Here is a 17577-nt window from a genome sequence, read left to right as displayed (position 1 = left end):
TCATAAAGACATGGCTTGACCAGTTTGGACAAGCTCCATAAAGACATGGCTTGACCAGTTTGGACCGGCTCCCTAAAGACATGGCTTGACCAGTTTCATAAAGACATGGCTTGACCAGTTTGGACCAGTTTCATAAAGACATGGCTTGACCAGTTTGGACAAGCTCCATAAAGACATGGCTTGACCAGTTTGGACCGGCTCCCTAAAGACATGGCTTGACCAGTTTGGACCGGCTCCATAAAGACATGGCTTGACCAGTTTGGACCGGCTCCATAAAGACATGGTTTGGACAAGCTCCATAAAGACATGGCTTGACCAGCTACATTAAGACATGGCTTGACCAGTTTGGACCAGCTCTATTGAGCTGGCATGGTGAGACTTGGACATAGTGTGACCAGTTTGGTGTTGAGTGTTTGGCCAGTTTGGTGTTTGGGTGCTGCGTCCCATTGACACAGACAGCAGGACTCGGCTCCCGCATCATTGGGTATGATTGACAGCAGTGCAGCCATTGGCTCCCACTGCTATCAATCTATCCAATCGGGACCTGAGACAGCAGCTGGAGCTGCTGTGCTCATCTCCGTCACTGGAAAGGCCGGGTTCAGGTAAGTAAAAAAGGGGGGGGGGCTGCTGCATCACAGGAGGTTTTTCCACCGGGCCGGTTCACACTGCTGCGGTGCATGAATTTGATCGGATTTTTGTTGCGAAATTCTTTACGTGTTCTGGCGAATCTCCTGCGATTCTACGGCAAATATTGCATTGAATTCGCATCGCACGCGGGTCAAACTCGCACAGGTCTCTTTTTCGTAGGCAGCGCATAGATTCACAACGCATTTTGATGTGAACGGCACACGTGGAAAACTATGTTATTTAAATGACTTTACGAATTTGACTGATCGTAACGGCCTCGAATTTGCAGCAGTGTGAACCGGCCCCCAGTGCATTAAAGGTGAAAAACGTTGAGGGTTTACAACCTCTTTTAAAGATTACATTTTTTTTTCCCGCATCAAAATCGAATGTCAATCTAAAATATAACTTTTCTCTCTCAGGTGACATCTTTGGAGGAGCAACTTGAGGCCCTGATAGAGAAGTAACAATACAAACCTGTACCTGTCTGCAGCCGCATAGTATTCTTTTTTTTTTTTTTTTTTGTTTTTTGTTTTTTTGTTTTTACGATGGACTTGTAATGAGTATTTGTTGCTGAGCCATATACCTTATTATTCCCGTGATGAAACCTCTACAAAAGGTGCAGATTTGTGGACTGTAAGAATCTAATATAGATGGGGGGGGGGGGGATCACTAAAGTGATGAAATAAACGCTGATTTTATCTGTTTTGAAAAAAAAAAAGTCAGAGAAAAATGTAATATCTTTTTTAATTTAAAGCTGATCTCCGTGTTTAAGGCCTGGGTTCACACTGGTACAACACGACTGTCATCCTACTTTGCCCTGCAACATCCGTCCTGCTTTGGTCCTACTTCCATCCGACTTGAATGAACAAGATTTAAGATTTTGCTCCGACTTTGAGATAGTCTGACTTTTACCTCTGACCAATCAAAACAACCCCAGTGTGACATAAATTTACTGCTGCTGTAATCACCATGTCGGACGTCACAAGTCGGATGGTCAGGACAAGGATCTGACTTTAATGGGCTGAAGTCGGACCAAAGTAGTGCAGGGAGCCTTTTCAAAGTCGGACCAGTTAAGGCGGCTCTCATAGGGAATCCTTGATTTATACACGTCATGCGACATGTGCCGTACCGGTGTGAAGCCGACTTTAGTGAACGTTAAATAGTTTGTTTGGACCAAGCTGGTCCAAACAAAACTATTACCTTTTAATACTGGATGTGCCCCGCTGTATGTGGCCTCAGCTGCGCACAGTATACAGCGCTGCGTTCTGGCAATTTCCCGCTCCAAAACAAAATTGAGTCGGGCTGAGTGGCACTTGGCCATTCACAGGAAGCTTTGTATTCTATGAATGGGAACTTCCTATTCCCCTCCCAGAACAAAAACTAGTTGTACTGAGTGGTGCTCAGATATTTACAGGGAACTTTGTATTTTTCGCAATGAATACAAAGCTGCCTCTGAATTGGCTGAGTCAGAGATCTGTCATTCATCTGCCCCAGCCAATCAGAGGAAGCTTTGTACTCATTCATAGAATACAAAGCTTCCTGTGAATGGCCAAGTGCCACTCAGCCCGATTCTGTTCTGGAATGGGAAATTTCCCCATCCTGCTGCTGGAACGCAGTGCTGTATACTGTGCGTAGCCGAGGCCACATACAGCGGGGCACATCCAGTATTGAAGGTAATAGTTTGTTTGGACCAGCTAGGTACAAACAAAACTATTTAACCTTCACTAATACATGGAGATCAGCTTTAAAAGTGTAACTTGTACAAAATGTATATAGATTGTAAGGCCCTGTTGCCCTTTGGGGCCCTTGAAGATAATGGTCTGTGTTTTGGTGCTTACCCAAGCCAATAAAGGACTGGCTTCTTAGCCAATGGTTTGTTTTATTTCTTTTCACAAGATCTTAGTTTGTTTTTTTTTTTTTGTTTTTTTTCCCCCTTTTTATGTCTTTGATTGCCAAGAGAAATATTAAGGGGGTTTCAGACCCTGAAAGTGGATAGTATTGATTTGTAAAGGGGCTGTAATAGCAGAGATCAATGACATTATTGGGTCAAAAGTAAGGCTGGCTGCAATTTCTCCTTACCCACCGGCCGAATTTGGAATCGGTCTACGGCTGGCTTAAGGTACCGTATATACTCGAGTATAAGCCGACCCGAATATAAGCCGAGGCACCTAATTTTACCACAAAAGAAATTGGGAAAACGTATTGACTCGAGTATAAGCCTAGGGTGAGAAATACACAGCTACTGTAAGTGGAAAAGAGGGTCAGCAATGCCCATTTGCAGCCTCACTGTGCCCATTTGCAGCCATAGGTCCCCCGAACTTCAAACTCGGTAGTTAAGGGTTCCTAGATGCCCCCCTAGCTGCAGTCAAAATTTGGCGTCTCTGGACCAAAAGGGTCCCGAAATGACATTGCTGCAGGTGGACACTGTTGACCGAATTTGGGGCCCCGTAACTCGGGGCCACTTGGTGCTAGGAACCCCAAATTTGGTGTGCAAACCCAATGGAAAGTTGGGGTTCCTAGCACCAAGAGGCCCCGAGATATGGGGCCCCAAAGTCGGTTCGGAAAATGTCAAGCACTTTTCTGCAGCAGAGAATGACATTTTCCGAACTGAATTTGGGGCCCCGTATCTCTGGGCCACTTGGTGCTAGGAACCCCAAATTTGGTGTGCAAACCCAGTGGAACTAGCACTACAACATATTCAAAGCTGGGGTTCCTAGCACCAAGAGGCCCCGAGATACGGGGCCCCAAAGTCGGTTCGGAAAATATCAAGCACTTTTCTGCAGCAGAGAATGACATTTTCCGAACCGATTTTGGGGCCCTGTATCTCAGGGGCCACTTGGTGCTAGGAACCCCAAATTTGGTGTGCAAACCCAGTGGAACTAGCACTACAACATATTCAAAGCTGGGGTTCCTAGCACCAAGAGGCCCCGAGATACGGTGCCCCAAAGTCGGTTCGGAAAATGTCAAGCACTTTTCTGCAGCAGAGAATGACATTTTCCAAACCGAATTTGGGGCCCTGTATCTCGGGGCCACTTGGTGCTAGAAACCCCAGCTTTGGATATGTTGTAGTGCTAGTTCCACTGGGTTTGCGCTCTAAATTTGTGGTTCCTAGCACCAAGTGGCCCTGAGATACGGGGATCCAAAGTCGGTTCGGAAAACGTCATTCTCTGCTGCAGAAAAGCGCTTGACTCGAGTATAAGCCGAGGGGGGGCATTTTCAGCACAAAAAAAAAGTGCTGAAAAATTCGGCTTATACTCAAGTATATACGGTATATCGTTAAAATAGAAAGGTTTTATTTGAAAATTTCATTGGCGATGAGGGTGGGGGGGAGGGGAATGCAAAAATAGAAGCAGATTAGGTTCAGGTTTCATTTACCAAACTGCAATGGAAGAGTACAAATCCTTGTTACACAATTACTTTTTTTATTGACCTGAACAAATGTGGATTTTTACAGAAGCAACAATTTCATGTTTTTTTTTGTTTTGTTTTTTTATTATTAACTTCACTTTTAAATCATAAATGCTGCTTTTTTTCATTATTTAAAAAAAAAAATCCTTAATATAAAATACTTTAGAATACCTTTTTTTTATTTTGAGCTCCATGAAATTCTATATAATAAGTCATTAGTAAAATTTTAGGCAAAAAAAGGTAAATACATCAATATATGTGCAGAGACAGATAAAAGTATATCACAAACCAATCCCAATAAACCTGCTCCGACCTTCTATTAAAAACCACATACTTTTAGCTTTCTGTCATTTTAAACTCAAACGCCCCATTCTTGTCACTTTCAGATTCCGGTCTGCCCCCCCCCATCACCCCCCCCCCCTCCCCCCTGTATGTAAAAATCCCTTAGGAATGCAAACCCCTTGCAAAAGAAGTGTGGACGGGCCATTATCAGCTGTGTTCCAAAAGGTTTTGTACCCCGAAGTCTGCTGGGAAACAAACTTTCAAGGGTGAGGGGGGGGTTAGAAAATCTCCTGGGTCCCCCACATCAGCCATTGGTTCCGTCTACTGATCTGGATGTGACTTTTGTATTTAAAGTCTTAACTCCACGTTAAGTCATTTCATATAGTTCATTGGGGCCAAGCTGGCCCAAACGATTTAACACACCAGATGTGCAAGCAGATGACATCACGATCTCCACATCAGCCAATCTGAGGAAGCTTTGTATTCATTCATAGAATACACAGCTGCCTGTGAATGGCCGAGTAGCGCTCCTGGAGTGGGGCGCCCATTGGTGGAACACAGGGCTGTATATAGCTGAGGGCTGCGTACAGGTAATACAGCACACCCAGCAGAAGCGCCCATCCCATTGGTGGAACACAGCGCTGTATATAGCTGAGGGCTGCGTACAGGTAATACAGCACACCCAGCAAGCTCTCCTCCAGTTTGGCCCAAATGAACTATTTAAAAGGGGACATTAAACATTAAATCGCAGATCACCGCCATTACTAGTAAAAAAAAAAAAAATTATAATAAAAACGTCATCACCGCCATTACTGGTAAAAAATAAATTATAATAAAAATGCCATAAATCTATCCCCTATTTTGTAGACGCTTTACCCTTTGCGCAAAACAATCAATATACGCTTATTGCGATTTTTTTTTTTTTTTTTTTTTTCATCAAAAATATGTAGAAGAATACATATCGTCCTAAACTGAGGAAAAAAATTAGCTTTTTTTTTTAAAAAAATTGGGAATATTTATTATAGCAAAAAGTACTTTTTTTGTTTTTTTTTTTCCAAAATTGTCGCTCTTTTTTTGTTTATAGCGCGAGAAATAAAAACCGCAGAGGCGATCAAATACCATCAAAAGAAAGCTCTATTTGTGGGGGAAAAAAAGGCCGTCAATTTTGTTTGGGTACAGCGTTGCACGACCACGCAATTGTCAGTTAACCACTTCAGCCCCGGAAGATTTGGCAGCTCAATAACCAGGCCATTTTTTTTTTTTTTGTGATTCGGCACTATGTCTCTTTAACTGACAATTGCGCGGTCGCTCGACACTGTACTCAAACAAAATTGACGTCCTTTTTTTCCCCACAAATAGAGCTTTCTTTTGGTGGTATTTGATCGCCTCTGCGGTTTTTATTTTCTGCGCTATAAACAAAAAAAGAGCGACAATTAAAAAAAAAAAAAAACACAATATCTTTTACTCTTTACTATAATAAATATCCCTCATTTTTTTTAATCATAAAAAACGAATTTTCCCTAAGTTTAGGCCGATATGTATTCTTCTACATATTTTTGGTAAAAAAAAAAAAAAAAAAAATATATTGATTTGGTTTGAATATCGCAATAAGCGTATATTGATTCTCATACGGAAAAATTGTATCGCGCCTATTTAGTTGAACGGGCTGCCCTATGCGTTTGGCCCTGGGCAAGGTGCGATTTTTACACGCTCGTTTTGCCGCATTCTTGCGCGGTCAAATTGCGCCACGTTTGGGGTGCCATTCGGGATGCATGCCACCTAAATGCACCTGCTGCACTTTGGAATCGTTTCGCACATATGTGAATGGGGGGGGGGGGGGGGGGGGGGGGGGGTGTCAAAAGTAAAAGCGTGTTTTCTCTTCTTTTGCCAGGTACGCATTTCTGGGAATTTTACATACATGACGAGGTTGCTTTAAAAATATACTCAGCATCACTACTAGATAGAGATTAATAACATCGCCCCCTCCCTTTTTAATTGTCAAAATTTACTTTCAAAATAATAAATAACATTTTTCTCATATAAATATCAAACATTGGGCATGTACATAATAAAAAATGAACAAATTAATTTGGGTCCGTTTTGGATAAGCATTACAATTAATTTCCCTCAGTAGATGACATTTCCGGCATATAACTCCCTACATACCATATATCTGGGCATCCTTTTTTAAATTTTTTATTTTTCTCCGGTTTATTTTAGGTCTGGTTTTGTGACCACACAATCACTTCACATTTTTCTAATGTTAAGAGTTTTGAGCATCCTTTAATAAATAAATAAAATGAGTATATCATTTTTGTGCATGTTGCTTCTCAAGGAAGTCTTTTTTTTTTTTTTTTTTTCTGAATGCATCCCAAGGTTAAAGTAGGGAGCTTTTTACTTTATGCTCCCCACTCCTACAAAATAAAAATAAAGCAAAAGCCATAAAATTAAGAGCATTTCATTTTTTAAGTTAAATCCTAATAAAAAGAGAGGTACTTGGCATAATGGAAGGTCTGTTTTTGTGCCAACCCCCAACACAATAATGCCTTTAATAAGCTATTTGAAAGCTAAAAAAAAAAAAAAAGAAGCTTTTTATGCACTCCACTCCTGAAAAAGCAAAAGCCATAAATTTTAAGAGCATTTCATTTTTGTAAAAAAAAAAAAATATATATATATATATATTTTTAGTTAAATCTTAATAAAAAGAGAGGGGTACTTGGCATAATGGAAGGTCTGTTTTTGTGCCAACCCCCAACACAAATGTCTTTTTAATAAGCTATTTGAAAGCTAAAAAAAAAAAAAAAAAAAAAAAAGCTTTTTATACACCCCCTCCTGGAAAAACAAAAGCAAAAGCCATAAAATTAAGAGCATTTCATTTTTGTAAAAAAAAAATAAGATACATATTTTTAGTTAAATCTTAATAAAAAAAGGAGGGGTATTTGCCATAATGGAAGGTCTGTTTTTGTGCCAACCCCAACACAAATGCCTTTTAATAAGCCATTTGTAAGCTTAAAAAAAAAAAAAAAAAAAAAACTTTTTATGCACCCCACTCCTGGGGGGAAAAAAAAAATTCAGCAAAAGTCATAAAATGAAGAACATTTTTGTTTTTATAAAATAACAAAAAACAAATTTAAAAAAAAAATATAATTTTTTTTAGTTAAATCCTAAAAAGAGAAGAACTTGGCATAATTGAAGGCCTGCTTTTGTGCCAACCCCCAACACAAATGGCTCTAATAATAATTTGTAAACCAAAAAAAAAAACTGGGGAAATTGAAAACTGCTGTGTTAAGCTGGCCACACGTGGATCAAAATTTGGCCGATTTAGCAGGGACCTGCCGAATTTCGATCTATGTATGGGCAGGCTGGTTCTACAGAAGTCGATCCACTTCTATGCAACCAGCTTGTTAGGAAATGTTTGCACGATCAGTGCTGCCGGCTTTGGAACCATGTAACGTGTTCCAAAGATAAGAGGAAGAAGTGATGACGAGGCTTTTACAGCGGTGAACACACACACTGTATGGCCCAAAATTTGGTCAACACCTGCCTAGGGGACCCCCCCTAGCCTTGTAACCATGACAGCCTTCACTCTTCTGGGATGAGAACACCTGACTCACACATTGGGTGCTAATAAGACCTGGCCTACAATTGGCATTCCAGTTCATCCCAACGTTGTTCAGTAGGGTTGAGGCCAGGCCTCTGTGCAGAAATTGGTCTTTACCAAATTGTTACCACAAGGTTGAAAGAGCTCAATTTGTCTTTGTATAATTCACCCTTCTCTGGAGACACCTGAACTCAATCAGGGGGGGGGGGGGGGGGTTCCCACATGCTTTTTGGCCATTTAGTGTTGGGGGTCAGATGTTCACATTTGGTCATACAGTGTGCATTAGGGTTATGTTTTTTGTTTTACCAGGCTTGATGTAATTAGTGCTTAGTGAAATTTTTCTCTAGTTTAGAAAAATTGATCACTAGTTTTTTAAAACCAAAGCAAAAATAAACTGAATACACTTAAAGCCAAAGCAAAAAAAAAAAAAAAAGAAATTCCACTACTCGCATTTCCCATGGTCCAGCGATGCTCTCTTACTCCTCCTTGCTTGGGCCACCTCCGGGTTGAATGACGTCTAGTGCCTCTCCTATGAGCCCGACACCCCCTGACCTCACCAGCTTTGTATTGTGTAATGCTTCATGGATTGGTGCTCGCACATCAGAACATAAGTGGCCTTCCATCCAACACTGAAGACCAACTGATGCTGGAGAACATGAATAAGACCATGCTTGACCACGTGGAAGGCACCTGGAATTAAGGTATGCATGCTTTTAATCTTAGATGAAAGGAGGATGGAGTGGGGTGTAATTACCTTGAGTTGGGTTTTAAAGAAGTTTCATTATGCACATCTTTTGTCCCTAGGGTCCTCCAGGCAAAAAAGAGTGATTGGCAGCAGGGGTATGCCCATGACCAGCTCCGTCACCTACTAAACAGAGGGGAGGGGGACATGTCAGCTCAATACTGTCTGGAGGACCTATACAGGACTGATGGTCAGGAATGCTCATGGCAGAGGGGGTGATAAAAAAACAAAATTAGCTCTGCAGGAGGAATTCCCGAAAATCCAGTCCCTTAAAGAGGTGGAGCTCCTAGGCAATAACAGAACAGATACAAATTTTATGGCGAATTGTTTGGCATTTATTATCTTAATTAGAGAAAATTATTGATAGATGACTCAAGCGACCAGTGGGTAATCTTCTCTACCTCATGAGATTTAAAGCTGACCTGCACGTGTGGAAGTTCTTGCAAAGTTGCATTGTTCCAGCTTGGACCACTGTAAACCTGCATCTGCCATACCTGGCTGATCCCTATAGATCAGAGGTCCCCAGGCCGTGGACCAGTGCCGGTCTGTTGGTGGTCTGGGCCATGGACCAGTGCCAGTCTGTGGCCTGTTGGGGGCCATCACAACCTTTCCACCACCAGGGAGCTCCAGCTCCCCTTCTTCCAGTACCACTACTCCCTTCCCCCTCTGTGGTCACACCACTCAGCCAATGAGCTACGGAGAAGAAGTGGAGGGAGGAGAGACAAGCCGGGGGACAGGATTGTCAGGAAGTCATCCAGGGCAAAGATGGCAAATTGCGCCCCCTCCCTGGGTGGAGGAGTGGATGCATACAATTGGGAAAAAAGTTCTCTGGTTGCAGCAGGTGGAGATCATGACGTCACTGCCTTGCCTCTCCACCCTGTTCAATCGAAGAACACTTTGTATTCAATGAGAAAAATACAAGACGTTCTGTGGATGGCGCCCATGACAAGTGAGCGTCCCTCTGTGGCAACCACAGAAGACAGCAGAGATCACTGTAGCAGCATTGACTACTACAGTGATCCTCCCCCTTTCAGAGGGATCCAACAGGTATGGCATGTGCATGCATACTTTGGTCCAAGCTGGTTGAAAGGTAACTATGCAAAAAAAAAAAATCCTACAACTTCAGCTTGCACAAAGGATTGCAGATGCGATTTACCATCACAGAGTAGAAGCCTAGAGGATATGATCAGTTATTTATTACAAATTCTGTACCCATCGAGTAACAATACCTAGTATACTTAGTATTCAATATTATTGTTCCTTAGTAATCCTTAGTAGTATGTGCTCTTCAGCGTACACACCGCTCATCGACATCTATCGGCCTCTCAGGACTAGCAGCTGTACTTGCCAAAAATCTTTCCGTCTCACCAGCAGCCGTAAACGTTTACCAATTATTCGAAAAGGGGAAATTTATAAAGCTGAGACGGGTAAACAGTTTGTAGATCCAACTTTACATACAACGATCATCTTCTCCCGAGCCCGTCCTGTGGATACCGGTAATTGGTCAACTTCCCCAGATCCAATGGGAATGGAGAGCCATTGTTTCCTTACGTGACTTTTCAGGAACCCCCTTTCTTTGGCTTGAATTTGTAAGAATTTTCAGCAAAGCTGATCATCCTTCATCTGGTTACATTGCACGCTGTGCTCTAGGAGATGCCCGCCGGCACAGTGGCAATGGCAGACGTCAGTCATTCGGCAGTGCCATCTGGAAAAAAAAAAATAGACCAAAAAAAAGTAATGGGCAAAGAGTAAGAGAGGGTGGCTTACTTATAGGTAGGCAATGATGTTGTTGCAAACAAAATTCCATCCATGGCTTTTACATCATCTATTAACCCCAGCGTCCCATCTGTACACCCAGGGGGTGGAAAGGATCAGCGATTATGTGACGACCGTGATTGGCTGTCACTTCTACAAAAGTCAACTTTTGTCAAGTCAGCAGGGGCAACCTACTATATTCTATGAGTGCATGACCAACTTTAGCCTGCTGTCCCGAGTCTGATGGCTAGCAACATTCAAACCACTTGCTCCGAGCCCATCCCGGACGAGCCCCCAACCTGTGACTGGAAAGCGAAAGGAAAAGCAGCACAGGGATGAGCTCGTCTCTGCTCTTGCCTCCTATCAGAGTGCTTCTTGTCCGCACATGATTGGCTCCTTGTGCTGCTTCTTCCTCTCACACTGTGCATGCCCTGCCACTCTTGTGGCAGGGCATGCACATTATGGAAGCACTAATGATCCTGCTATTGTGAGTACGAGCCATGAGATAGTCATGGTGATAGCAGTTAGGAGGGCAAGAAATAAGAAGATGAGCTCGTCCTCTGCTCTTGCCTCCTATCAGAGTGCTTCTTGTCCGCACATGATTGGCTCCTTGTGCTGCTTTTTCTTCTCAACACTCCACCCCTCTGCTGTACAGGCACTGCAAGAGGTTGATACCAGGTCCCATTCAGATACATACATTGCTTGTATTTATAAATACATTTAATGGTTAGAGCACCGACGCGTTTTTTTTCCAGCTTTACTTCCCTTCCACATTAAATTAATAAGATTATTTGCATCTTTAGTGTACCTGTTGTACTGGGAAGCACATTCCTTAGCTTTTCCATGATGTCTTCGAAGCATAGCCCGATGTCTTTCGTTCGACTGTCCATGTCATCTAAAGAGAAAAATTGTAGGTTATACTTCCAGCACACGGAAAGAGATACAATATTACTTTGCAAAACTATTTAGATTGAGAAAAAATCCTTGATACGTAAAATACGTAAGGACACGCCAGCAACATTGAGTTGAGTTGGCCAACACAGTCTAGTGTGTTAGTGTGTTCTGAAAAAAAAAAAAAAAAAAAAAACATCGGACATGCCGCATTTTTCCACAGCACATTCCGACGCGCCATATTGTGTTACTGGAAGGATCACGGGGTGAAAATTTTTAAAAAATAACTAAATCATGACACACTAATAGTAAGAAAAAACAATTATTATTTTACTTTATTATATATTTATTATATTATTTAAATATTTATAACAATTGTATTATTATTTTTATATTACTTATAAATATTTAAATACTATAATAAAATATATTGATTATTACATTTTTATTATTATTTAAATATATTTATGATATTAATATTACAAATTAATAACTAAATCGATAAATGCTAATAGAATACAATCTAGGAAATGTGTGGCAGGGCATGCACATTATGGGAGCACTAATGATCCTGCTATCGTGGGTACGAGCCAGAAGATAGTCATGGTGCTAGCAGTCAGGAGGGCAAGAAATAAGAAGAAATCTTTTCAATGTGGAGTAAAGTAAAGCAGGTAAGGATTAGACCTTCTGTTGGGTTTTATTGCATTCTTTGTATATTTTTAAGTGACCCTGGCACCAGACCATTTATTTAAACCAGTGGTCTTCAAACTGCGGCCCTTTGCTCACCTTTATCCAGCCCTTGGGGCCCTATTCCTCCCACTGATACTAGACACTATTCCGCCAACTGACATCAACAATAGGGTACCATTCCTCCCACTGATACCAATGATGGGACACTATTCCTCCCACTGATACCAATGATGGGACACTATTCCTCCCACTGATACCAATGATGGGACACTATTCCTCCCACTGATACCAATGATGGGACACTATTCCTCCCACTGATACCAATGATGGGACACTATTCCTCCCACTGATACCAATGATGGGACACTATTCCTCCCACTGATACCAATGATGGGACACTATTCCTCCACTGATACCAATGATGGGACACTATTCCTCACACTGATACCAATGATGGGACACTATTCCTCCCACTGATACCAATGATGGGACACTATTCCTCCCACTGATACCAATGATGGGACACTATTCCTCCCACTGATACCAATGATGGGACACTATTCCTCACACTGATACCAATGATGGGACACTATTCCTCCCACTGATACCAATGATGGGGACACTATTCCTCCCACTGATACCAATGATGGGGCACTATTCCTCCCACTGACACCAATGATTGGGGCACTATTCCTTCCACTGATACCAATGATGGGGCACTATTCTCCCACTGATACCAATGATGGGACACTATTCCTCCCACTTATACCAATGATGGGGCAATATTCCTCCCACTTATACCAACAATGGGGCACTATTCCTCCCTCTGATACCAATGATGGGAGACTATTCCTCCCACTGATACCAATGATGGGGGGTACTATTCCTCTCATTGATACTAATAAAGAGACACTATTCCTCTCACTGACACCAAGAGAGAGTGGGGGAGGCAAAGGAGCTGAGTCAGAACTGACAGCAATTAGATACTCCTAGAAGAGAAGAGGGCTATAAACGTGGGAGGGGGCAGAGGAGCTAGGTCCAGCACAGACTGTAATTGGACACTTCCAAAAGAGGAGAGTGGGAGAAGTAGAGGAGCTGGTCCAGCACAGACTGTAATTGGACACTTCCAAAAGAGGAGAGTGGGAGAAGTAGAGGAGCTGGGCCAGACCAACAGCAATGAGATACTCCCAGAAGAGAGTGGGAGAGGCAGAGGAGCTGGCCCAGAACAGACAACAATTAGAACCCCCCCCCCCCCACCAGAGGAGGAGAGGAGACTATACCGTGACTGGTCCAGCACAGACTGCCTCTCCCACTCTCCTCTTCTGGGAGTGTCTAATCTCAGTCTGTGCTGGACCAGCTCCTCTGGTCCTCCCACGTTACAGCCCCTTCCTCTTCTGGGTGTGTCTAATTGCAGAGGAGCTGGGCCAGAACAGACAGCAATTAGAACACTCCCATAAGATGAGAGTGCTGTAAAGTGAAAGAGGGAGAGTAGCTAGGCCAGCACAGACCGTAATTAGACACTCCCTTAAGAGGAGAGGGATAGTTGTGGGAAGGGTAGAGGAGCTGGGTCAGCATAGACAGTAATTAGACAATCCCAGAGAGGGAGAGGTCTATGATTGCGGGGTGGGGGGGGGGGGGGGGTTGACTCTTCCTGGAGTAGTCAACTTTGCTAGCAAGTTCAGATGCACTTTGCAAGTGATTAAAAAAATGATGGAAAGTAATAATACTGCAAGTAAGCTTTTAGAATACTTGTGTTTTTACCTGCGCGTAACAGGGTCTCTTTAGGTTGTCCATACACATGGATACATTGTAAAGATTTAGGAGATATATCGGTTTGCATGTACAAGGTATATACAAATATAGAATTGTCTCAAACTTTACCCCGCAGCTTCAGTCTCGGGCGTCCCGTTGTTCTGATAGGACTTGCTCTCAGAATCCGGAGACGGGGCTGATGACAGAGGTTTACCTTCGTCCACGCTAGGCTGGAAACAGTATGGGATAGAGTTACTCAGGAAGCATTTTATAGGATGGACGGTCTTTATTCCCTCTCACAGAGATCACAATACTCTCCCCCCCCCCCCCCCGACAATGCCTTCATCTGCTTTTCACTTTATAAGATTGGGGCAATTTTTTTTTCAGGAATCATCCGGGGTCACCATCCACTTCGTGGTCTCAAAGATGTAGCCTCCCACTTTCTAACTTGCTACAAAGTTACAATGTTGCAGTCTAATCACTTGGAGGGGAGGAGACTAAGAAAATGCCTCCTCCAGCCTGCAGCAGCCTGATGACATCATCTCTTCCAAAACAAAGTTAATGGTTGTAGAGCAGTGGTCATCAACCCTGTCCTCAGGCCCACTAACAGGCCAGGTTTTATGTATTACCTTGGGGAGGTGCAGACTAGAATACTGCAGTCACTGAGCAGCAAATGATATCAAATGATAGCAAACCTGGCCTGTTAGTGGGCCCCGAGGACAGGGGTTGATGACACTGTTTTAGAGAAGAGGAGGGTTCAAAAGGGTGAGCAGTTTTGGCAAAAGTCAACTCGGAGGGCTGATACCACTCGGTTCACAACAGGATTAAGAAGCAGAATGCATTTCCGGCAGATCAACATGAATTTTTCTGTACTTGCCGGGTCTTAAAACAGCACTGGGATGGCATGTATTCGCTCCAGTGTAAGATGGCATTGGAAATCGGTGGTTCTTGCATGTCCCCAGCGCTAAGGGGGGGGGGGGTGTTCAGGCCCGGGAGCCTCTAACTGTTAGTGACAGCCGGCATCCAACGCTAACACCCAGAAACGAATTGCTTGGTGGTTGGGATCAATTCTGGGCAATCTACATCTTACTGCTTAGATGGCTAGTGTCCCATCTCCTGTCCTTCCCAATGCCCCTGGCTTGCTATACTTCATTCTAACGTTTAAGTCTAGGGTACTGGGAAAAGCAAGTTTACTTAATCTCTTGCTTCGGGGCTCCCCTACATTCTGGCGGTGGACCGATGGTGTCAGAGGGCATATGAGTGACAGAGTGTAGGAGAGAAGAGGTCGCAGGACCATCTAGCAGATTGGCTGAGAGCTGGGACCAGTCTAGCGGCCTGGAGGGAGTCCTGTAGGGATTGATATAGCAACCAAGATGGAGCCTGTGGGGGGTGGGTCTAGCGGCCGGAGGGAGCCCTGTGGGGATGTGTCTAGCGGCCCGGAGGGAGCCCTGTGGGGATGGATCTAGCAACCAAGATGGAGCCTGTGGGGATGGGTCTAGCAGCCCGGAGAGAGTCCTGTGGGATTGGGTCTAGCGGCCCAGAGGGAGCCCTGTGGGGATGGGTCTATCGGGCCGGAGGGAGCCCTGTGGGATGGGTCTAGCGGGCCCAGATGGAGCCCTGTGGGGATGGGTCTATCGGCCGGAGGGAGCCCTGTGAGATGGGTCTAGCAGCCGGAGGGAGTCCTGTGGGGATGGGTCTAGCGACCTGGAGGGACCCCTGTGGGGATGTGTCTATCAGCCCGGGGGGAGCCCTGTGGGGATGGGTCTAACAGCCCAGAGGGACCCCGTAGGGGATGGGTCTAGCGGCCCGGAGGGACCCCGTGGGGATGGGTCTAGCGGCCTGGAGGGACCCCGTGGGGATGGGTCTAGCAGCCTGGAGGGACCCCGTGGGGATGGGTCTAGCAGCCCAGGGGGAGCCCTGTGGGGATGTGTCTAGTGGCCCAGGGGGAGCCCTGTGGGGATGGGTTCTAGCGGCCCAGAGGGAGCCCTGCTGGGATTGATCTAGCAACCAAGATGGAGCCTGTGGGGATAGGTCTAGGGTCCAAGAGGGAGCCCTGTGGGGATGGGTCTGACGGCCAGGGGGAACCCGTGGGGATGGGTCTGGCGGCCCAGGGGAGCCCTGTGGGGATGGGTCTGGCGGCCCAGGGGAGCCCTGTGGGGATGGGTCTAGCGGCCTGGAGGGAGCCCTATCGGCCCATAGGGAGCCCTGTGGGGATGGTTCTAGCGGCCCATAGGGAGCCCTGTGGGGATGGTTCTAGCGGCCCATAGGGAGCCCTGTGGGGATGGGTCTAGCGGCCCGGAGGGAGCCCTGTGGGGATGGGTCTAGCAGCCTGGAGGGAGCCCTGTGGGGATGGGTCTAGCAGCCTGGAGGGAGCCCTGTGGGGATGGGTCTAGTGGCCTGGAGGGAGTCCTGTGGGGATGGGTCTAGCGGCCTGGAGGACCCCATGGGGATGGGTCTAGCGGGCCTCGAGGGGGATGTGTCTAGCGGCCCATAGGGAGCCCTGTGGGGATGGGTCTAGCGGCCCGGAGGGAGCCCTGCGGGGATTGATCTAGCAACCAAGATGGAGCCTGTGGGGATGGGTCTAGGGTCCCAGAGGGAGCCCTGTGGGGATGGGTCTGACGACCCAGGGGGACCCCGTGGAGATGGGTCTGGTGGCCCGGGGGAGCCCTGTGGTGATGGGTCTAGCGGCCCGGGGGGAGCCCTGTGGGGATGGATCTAGCGGCTCGGGGGGAGCCCTGTGGGGATGGGTCCAGGGGCCCGGGGGGAGCCCTGTGGGGATGGGTTCTAGCGGCTCGGGGGGGAGCCCTGTGGGGATGGGCCCAGGGGCCAGGAGGGAGCCCCTGTGGGGATGGGCCCAGGGGCACGGAGGGAGCCCTGTGGGGATGGGTCCAGGGGCCCAGAGGGAGCCTGTGGGGATAGGTCCAGCGGCCCAGAGGGAGCCCTGTGGGGATGGGTCCAATGGCCCGGAGGGAACCCTTTGGGGATTTGTTCAGCGGCCCGAAGGAGCCTTCAGAAGACCGCTCCAGTGGCCTGGAGGGAGCCTTTAGGGACCAGTCTAGCAGCATGGACAAAAGCCCTAAGGGGACCGGTCTAGTATTTGCAAGGAGATTTTTTTTTTATTTCCCATGATATAACACTTTGCATACATCTGTACCTGTAGAAGTAATTCCCTGAGACGATGCAGCTGGGGACTCTAGTTGCTTGTTGTGATCTTCCAGTATCTGCATACGAGTCTCAAGGCGGCTTTTGTGATGCCGTAAAATTCGTGCCTCACTTAACAATTCTTCGCTCTGTACATCGCCACTGCCGCTGCCATCCGAATCCGGCGATACCTCGCCCAGGAGTGCTTGCTCTCTCCCGCCTCTGCATGCCGCCATTTCAGTCTTTTCAGCTCTCCCTGCAGAATTCTGCATAAAAGAAACAATTGCTTACAAAAATATCTGGTACCCAACAGTTATCGAGGACAGAGTGCTGCATAGTCCAAGCAGCACTCTGCTTGGACTATGCATCTTTGATGTAGACATTGCTGTACATTCCTTGTACCACTTGATATAGGGGTTTGGTGAGTGTGAGATTTTTTTGGTGTTCACACCCTTAGGAGAGCTGATACTAGAGAAGAAAGCGAGGGTGCCCACGTCATATCAAAATCCCACCATGAGAGGTTTTTGGGGAGAATCGCAAAAGTTGAATGTACCAACACCCCTAAAGATACGACTGGTGTGATTGGGTACCTGTTTTCATGCTCCAGTTGGGCGATGACCTTTTCCAGCTCACCCTCTTCTTCCTTCGGATCCTTTGATCCTGAACACTGTGAAGTACTGCATGGGTC

The 17577-nt window shown here is 45.6% G+C and overlaps 2 protein-coding genes across 2 annotated transcripts in view; one reads left to right on the top strand and one right to left on the bottom strand.

Annotated features, from left to right (window-relative positions):
• The window catches only part of LOC141108777 (transcription initiation factor TFIID subunit 7-like), a 49180-nt gene extending 46683 nt beyond the window's left edge, over window positions 1–2497 (top strand). Inside the window, 1 exon segment of the mRNA XM_073600698.1 lies at window positions 1047–2497. Within this exon segment, the coding sequence (XP_073456799.1) occupies window positions 1047–1091 (45 nt within the window). The 3' untranslated portion in view covers window positions 1092–2497.
• Window positions 2498–7371: 4874 nt separating this feature from the next.
• Window positions 7372–17577, bottom strand: part of LOC141108776 (dystrophin-related protein 2-like) — a gene marked incomplete in the record, with an annotated part of 93179 nt that continues 82973 nt past the window's right edge. The window contains 7 exon segments of the mRNA XM_073600697.1: window positions 7372–10365; window positions 11224–11311; window positions 13880–13978; window positions 16903–16935; window positions 16937–17089; window positions 17092–17155; window positions 17480–17577. Of these exon segments, the coding sequence (XP_073456798.1) occupies window positions 10349–10365; window positions 11224–11311; window positions 13880–13978; window positions 16903–16935; window positions 16937–17089; window positions 17092–17155; window positions 17480–17577 (552 nt within the window).

This window comes from Aquarana catesbeiana, linkage group LG09 (genome assembly GCF_042186555.1).
Source record: "Aquarana catesbeiana isolate 2022-GZ linkage group LG09, ASM4218655v1, whole genome shotgun sequence".
Taxonomy (NCBI): domain Eukaryota; kingdom Metazoa; phylum Chordata; class Amphibia; order Anura; family Ranidae; genus Aquarana; species Aquarana catesbeiana.
The sequence above is the reverse complement of the archived record's forward strand: the minus strand, read 5'-3'. Positions and strand labels throughout refer to the sequence as shown.